This window comes from Branchiostoma belcheri, unplaced genomic scaffold, assembly GCF_001625305.1.
Source record: "Branchiostoma belcheri isolate BF01 breed outbred unplaced genomic scaffold, Haploidv18h27 scaffold35, whole genome shotgun sequence".
In the NCBI taxonomy this organism is placed as follows: domain Eukaryota; kingdom Metazoa; phylum Chordata; class Leptocardii; order Amphioxiformes; family Branchiostomatidae; genus Branchiostoma; species Branchiostoma belcheri.
This window is the reverse complement of record NW_017803965.1, coordinates 2,641,335-2,648,577: the sequence shown is the minus strand read 5'-3', so window position 1 is coordinate 2,648,577 and position 7,243 is coordinate 2,641,335. Positions and strand designations below refer to the sequence as shown.

The window sequence follows — 7,243 nt, the reverse complement described above, 5'->3', positions numbered from 1 at the left end:
CAGGAGCTGATGTTAGCTCAATTTGAGCAATCTTCACCGAGGAAACGACGCAGCGCTCGTCCAGAGACGGCAGTTCCTGAGAAACGCCGGAAGGAAGATAGCGCTAGCGCCCGCAGTGGTAAGCAGCGCTCCCCGTCTCACGACGGGGCGGAAGGAGAGAGCGTCGGCGGCGACTCTGGCGCTAGCGACTCGGTGTGGAAGCCGTTCGACCCGACGAACAAGGACACCATGCACTCATGGGTAGCCGACGATGTTGTCTTTTCTGAAGTAGAAAAGTACTTCAAGCATGACCAGCAGCGCCGGGGTACAGACTTAGAGGCGTGGCAGCAGAAGTTCAGCATGCCCGATAACGCTCCATCCACGATGGTTGCACCGAGTTTCAACGACAACATAGCCAGGGCTGTCGTCGACAATGACAAGAAGCAGGGTGAGCAGATCATTTCTCATGATAAGGCTCTAAAGAACATCCATTTGAACTTGGTGCATATTGGTACACCTTTGATGAATCTGTGGCAGATGATTCAGTGTTGTAATAGTGAGAACTTTGAAGAGTTGCAGCTAGAGATGAGTGACTGTGCTGGTTCAGCACTTGTGTTGCTGGGGTCGCTACATTCTCAGTTGGCGTTCACCCGACGCACGTTCATAGCAGAGTCATCCCAGAAGAAGTTTAGAGACCTTTTCAAGGCAGCATCTGAAGACCCAAAGTTCCTGTTCCCGCCTGACATGGGGTCAAAGGCTAAGGACTTGTCGTCAGAGACAAAAGTGCTGGTTGGCATGCTCAGCCAGGACGACCAGGGGAAGTCTTCAGTGCCGAGGCGTGGTGCTCGTCGCGGCGGCGGCAGAGCAACTGGCGGAGGGTTCAGCTACAGCTACAGAAACTCCCGCTACATGCCACGGGCCAATTATGGCCAGTACAGTTACAGGGGTTCACAAACCCGACAGTTCTACAACCGCAACCAGTCCTTTCAGTCTAAGTCGGGGGACGGGAAGCAGAAGCAGTCCAAGTAACAGACACGGCTTCAGAGGGAGAAGCACGCCGGCGTTTGACCGAATTTCAACATGTACCCAACACTACTCAGCTACTTCACAGAGGCAGGCTAGCCCACTTCATGCAGGAGTGGAGGCAGTTGACTTCCGATCCTTGGGTTCTTCAGTGCGTCAGGGGGTACAGGTTGGAATTTGCGAGAACGCCTCCGGTGCAACGACATCTGCCATCTTGTCGAGCAAGAAGTCCAGCTCAGATAGAAGTTCTGAGCGGAGAGGTAGAGACTCTACTTGCCAAAGGGGCAATAAAGGGAGTTCAGTATCAGCACAATCAGTTTGTTTCAACTTTGTTTACAGTGCCAAAAAAGACAGGAGGTCTTCGTCCTGTTATCAACCTGAAACCATTAAACAAGTTCTTAAATGTCCAGAAATTCAAGATGGAAACTCTGGGAGTTATCAAGAACCTGGTTCGACCAGGAGATTTTATGGCAAAGTTGGATCTCAAGGACGCATACTTTACCATCCCGGTAGATGCGGACAGTCGCCGGTTCCTCACCTTTCAGTGGCAGGGCCGGTTTTACCAGTTCCAGTGCCTGCCCTTCGGCGTGGCGACCGCCCCGAGGGTCTTCACGAAAGTGTTGAAAGTTCCTGTGGCTATCCTGCGAAGACGGGGGTTTCGTCTAGTGGTGTACTTGGACGACATCTTGGTGATCGGCCGCTCCAGAGAAGCATGCCGAGAAGCTCTTTGGGCAGCCATAGAGCTCCTGTCAAGGCTGGGATTCGTCCCCAACCTCGAGAAGTCTGTTCTAGAGCCATCACAACGCATAACCTTCCTCGGTTCCGGCATCGACACAACACAGATGGTTACTTTTCTCCCCGAGAGCAAAGTTCTAGAGCTACAGCAGTTAGCACAAGACGTACTGACTGCAGACAGAGGGATGTCGGCAAGAGAGTTAGCAAGCGTGATTGGCAGGCTACAAGCCACAACCACGTCCGTATGGCTGGCGCCGCTGCACTTCAGAAGTTTGCAGCGTCTGCTCATCACAGTTCTGCGTGTGACAAGAGGTCACTGGGAACAGCTCGTACCACTGACAGAATCAGCAAGAGCAGACTTAAGATGGTGGACAGATCACCTACCCAGACACAACAGTCGTCCAATCCTCTCACCCGCAGCAGACATTGTGGTGGAGACGGATGCCTCTACTGCCGGCTGGGGTGGGTACAGCAACGGCGTACATACAGGAGGCCGGCGGTCTGTCGAGGAAGGACAGGCACACATAAACATCCTAGAACTGCGTGCAGCGTCACTGACGGTTCGAGCGTTCTGCAAGGAACTAGTCAGCAAGCACGTGAAGGTCCTCACGGACAATGTGACGGTAGTCGCATATCTGAATCGTCTCGGAGGGACGAGATCTCAGAGATTGCTGGACATAGCTCTCGATCTATGGGAGTGGTGCGTGAACAGAGACTTGTATATCACAGCAGAACATGTACCAGGAAAGGAGAATGTCCGAGCGGATTACAATTCCCGGCATTTTTCTCTGGCCACGGAATGGACCCTGGATCGTCACACGTTCCTGGGTTTGCAAGCGACATTTCCACGACTCATGAAGGGGGTGGATCTGTTCGCAGGCGACATTTCCACGACTCATGAAGGGGGTGGATCTGTTCGCGTCCCGAACAAACTACCAGCTACCTCAGTATGTGTCCTGGCATCCAGAGCCAGAGGCAATCGGGACAGATGCGTTCACAATGAACTGGAACAGGTGGGATCTGCCATACGCTTTTCCCCCGTTCATGCTAGTCGCACCAACTCTAAGGAAAGCGCGAGAAGACAGAGCTCACCTGCTTCTCGTAGCTCCGATCTGGGACACAGCAGTCTGGTACCCAGTACTGCTGGAGATGCTGGTAGAAGAACCAGTGTTACTACCTCGCCACAACAGTCTCCTGACACAGCCAGAGTCAGGGATGCCTCACCCAGAGGGCACAAGAATGCAACTAGCCGCTTGGCATGTCTGCGGAGTCAGCACGACATGTATGGCATTTCGCCAGAGGTTAGCAAAATCCTCTTGGCATCATGGAGAGCAGGAACACAGAAGCTGTATGCTTCGGCCTGGGACAAGTGGAGTGGCTGGTGTGATCAACGGCACATCCATCCCGTTTCTGCACCTCTGAATAAGGTGCTAGACTTTCTGTTATCCTTGTACGACAAGGGTTTCCAGTACAGAACTATCAATGTGTACAGATCAGCTATATCTTCCACACATCTTCCCTTGGAAGGGCAGCCTCTAGGATCACATCCGTTGGTGAGGCGGTTCATGAAAGGTGTGTTTGAACTACGTCCAGCACTACCCAAGTATAGCTTTACCTGGAGCGTCGGTAAAGTTTTAAAGTTGCTAAGGAGTTGGTCTCCAGCAAGTTCTTTATCACTTCGTTTGTTAACCTTAAAACTTACTATGTTGTTTGCTCTTACTTCTGCGGGAAGAGAGCAGTCTCTTTCGTTGCTGGATCTGAGATTCAAGAAAAGAATCTCCGACGGAGTTTGTTTTACTGTTAACAGTCTCTCCAAGACTTCACGGTCGGGCAAAGTCACACACGACATTGTGATCCCAAGCTTCCCGCAGGACAGAAGAATTTGCCCGGTAACATACCTGAAAGCGTATGTATCAAGAACTAGAAGTTTTCATTTGTGCGACAGTTTTCTGTTTAGAGCTCTTGTGGAGCCACACCAGGCGGTATCTACGTCTACCATCGCTAGATGGCTAAAAACTGTGTTACAAGAGGCCGGGATCGACACCTCAAGGTTCACCGGACACTCAACTAGAGGGGCGTCTGTTTCTGCTGCGGCACGACAAGGCGTATCAACCAAGGACATTCTAGCAGCAGCTAATTGGTCTACAGCTTCTACTTTTAAGAGATTCTACAACAGACCGGTGGGGTCAGCTTCATTCGGAAGAAACGTCCTGGCCTCAGCAGCTACAAATCTCACCTGAAGTATTCTGTCTGCCTGACATAAGAGGGAATGCGGTAGACAAATACAAATTGTCCAAACCTAGTGATGGACAGGTGTAGTTGTCTCCGCATCCCTCGTTGTCAGGCAGACACCCTCCCTGACTGGTGCAGTTCTCCACGAGTTCCGGCACAACCCATCCCGAGAGGGCTTCGGCCAGGTGGAGCTGAAAAACTTTAGACTGGTGCGCATGCGCAGGGAGGGTGACCCTTCAACTTTGGGCGATACCAACTAGAGTCTACACGGGGGTGGACAGGCTCAATCACCTGAAGTATTCTGTCTGCCTGACAACGAGGGATGCGGAGACAACTACACCTGTCCATCACTAGGTTTGGACAATTTGTATTTGTGGCTCACCCCTACTCTTATATTGATAAGTCTGGCAGTATGTTCTGTAACGTGTGCGAGATGTGGCTGTCCTCAAACATGGGACCAGTAATATAAGTTGACTCATCTACGGTATAGTCTTGTACGTAGGTCAATTTTGTTGTACCCATGTGTCTGTCTGTATGTCTAGTTAAAGACCTAAAAAAATAAATGAAAGTCACTGTGCTTCTTTTGTTGTGTCAATAAAGTTCTCTTTGTTATTTGCCAAATTGAGATAACAGAAAAAAATTTCAGGCTGGCTAGAACACTGGGCCAACAACTTGAAGAAAAGTAAAATGTTAAATGTTTATACCCCCCCCCCAGGTTGATGTGAAGAGTGGTTTCTCCCTAAAAGGAATGACCACCAAACTATTCGGTGCCGACACTCCAGAAGTAAGAGAAAAGAAGATCAAACAACTGGAGGAACAGATCCAACAGACTGAGGAGCAGCTTCAGGCTGCCAAATGGGAACTCAGGTAAGAGGTCATGGTACATGCAGTCATTTATATCATACCTGGCCCATGATAACCTTTGATAATGGTGTTCATGGCCCAGGCTTCCATGGCTTCCATACATGTGTAGAATAATTTGAATGTGTTTTGCGCCAAGGAGTAATCCGGCAGGTCAGGCTGGTACCTCAGGCGATACGGAATACCACGTGTTGTATTCTATATCTTCATGACATGTGTATTGCTGGTTGTTTTATCATACCTAACACTGGCAACATGGCAACCACACCACAAGCTAAACCTCCTCTGTCCCCCCCTCAGCAGCAACATTGAATGGTCCCTAGTACAAGTTACTGTACAGTAAGTCCTGTGTCCCTCTATGCCCCCCTCAGCACCTACATTGAATGTTCCCTACTAGCACAAATACAAGTTACTGTATGGTAAGTTTTGTGTCCCTCTAGCTCTGTGCTCCCCTCAGGACCTACATTGAGTGGTCCCTAGGACAAGTTAAATCCCTTCTGTCCTCCCTCCCCAGCACCTACATTGAGCGGTCCCTTCAGGACGTGGAGCGGTTCAAGCGTCAGAAGGTCCGCGACCTACGGGAGATCTTCATCAACTACTCCATCATGCAGATCAAACTCTGCAAAAAGGTACGCTGAAACTTAGCAGTAGTTGTAGTTGTAGTAGTAGATGTAGTACCAGTAGTAGTAGCAGTTACTGTACAATGCATGTATAAATATACATATATGTAGAAGTAGAATAGTACTAGTAGTAGTAGCACTAGTAGTAGTACATGTAGTCATCTTAGTTGGTTTACGTCCTCTTCTAATTATATAGAGCTTTGCAATGCACAAGACATTGGCCTGTACATATACATGTAGCTAACAGTTGAATATGAACATCTACCAATTAGAGAATTACATGTACATGTACATTGTTCATAATTTAAAGTCTCAAATTTCTTTCAGGTTCTACATGCGACATGTAATTTACCCCTCCCCATAGTGTTTCTGGATCTTAATTCTGGATATTCCAGTTTTTGAAAATTAGAGGCATTAAATTTTTAAATTTCCATCCTTTTTCAGGGTATCTCCTTGTGGAACAATACCAAGGAATGCTTCACCAAGATGTGACCTTTCACCTTTGACCCTGTGCAATAAATACTCACCTTCAGTCCAACTGTCCAGTTTAAGTCCTGTGATATTGTTATTATTGTGAATCATTTTTTGCGGTATTTTTAAATTCAGTTTTCAATACGTTCTTTACCGTGAACAAATAATTTGCCGACTTTCTTTTTGCTGCACTTGCCGCCACTGCGAATATGTTTAGTTTTCTCAGACTGCGATCTTTTGCTGCCCCAAACATGAACTGATTTACAGTATTACAAAAGGAGATAGCTGAAACTATAATTTTCTTTGGCAGTTCTATAACTATAATCATTGATGTTACAGGCAGTTTTTAAGTCTTGTGTCTTTGGTAAAATGCAATTTATAGCCTTAGAAGCTTGGATATTTTGGCATTAGACAAGTTGTTAAACACAACAGACACAGAAACAAATATATCTCACAGAAGGCCCTCCATAAAATACCTGAGGAATTACATTAAATATATTTCTTAGTTAGGAAAATTGCCACTACAAGTGGTTGTGCTTGACATTAGTATGTTGTTTCATGGTGTAAGTGAAGACAACAGTGCAAAATGGCTAGTTGTAGTGATTAAAAAGGGGTTAGAGGACATTTTACTCACTCAAACAGCCACATATAATTATTATAATATAATGATTGTCTCCACTCCAGTTGCTACATAAGTACATGTAGTTGTGTTAAAGAATAATGTTTGTAATGTATCAGTGTCAAATGTCAGTGACTTGCAGATGGTACGTCTTTAATTTGTAAGGTTGTATAGTGTGACAGTGCTAAGTAATAGTTTTAAATGCTGCAACAAGGCTTAAATATTGTTTAACAGTAAAGCACATTTTGTTTGGGCGGTTCATGATTCAAAGTCCAAGGTTCTCCTTCAAAGGGGCTACCTTAGTTGTGATATAATTCCATGTGAACTAAAGTATCACACAGTTTTAGCTTTTGACGTACCAGCATTATAACAGTTTAGCTATGTAACATGTAGGTAAGTGTTGATTGTTCATTTAGAAACATTGCAAAACATGTGGACCAAAATAATAATCATATTCATGTATAGCAAGAAGTCTGTCAATAAGTTGCACTGTCAAAATCAGTAAACCCAGGCTACTGTATTATTATTATATGTTAAATGGTACATGTATACATGTATATCTCAATTGTTATTCGAGTTTAAATTGCTTTTAACTCAAGTCAAATAAAAGTTGAACTTTTAAACATAAAACAATAGTTCTGTCAGTATGTCGGGTCAGTTAGCTAATCTTAGCATGTACATCAACACAAGAAAGAATATCATT

At 46.3% G+C, this 7,243-nt stretch overlaps 1 protein-coding gene across 1 annotated transcript in view; it reads left to right on the top strand.

The window, feature by feature from the left end:
• Positions 1 to 6,744, top strand: part of LOC109475796 (sorting nexin-4-like) — a 14,211-nt gene extending 7,467 nt beyond the window's left edge. The window contains exons 11-13 of the mRNA XM_019776563.1: positions 4,685 to 4,836; positions 5,345 to 5,459; positions 5,895 to 6,744. Coding sequence (XP_019632122.1) covers positions 4,685 to 4,836; positions 5,345 to 5,459; positions 5,895 to 5,942 — 315 coding nt within the window. The 3' untranslated portion in view covers positions 5,943 to 6,744. The remainder of the gene's footprint in view (positions 1 to 4,684; positions 4,837 to 5,344; positions 5,460 to 5,894) is intronic.
• Positions 6,745 to 7,243: the final 499 nt, after the last annotated feature.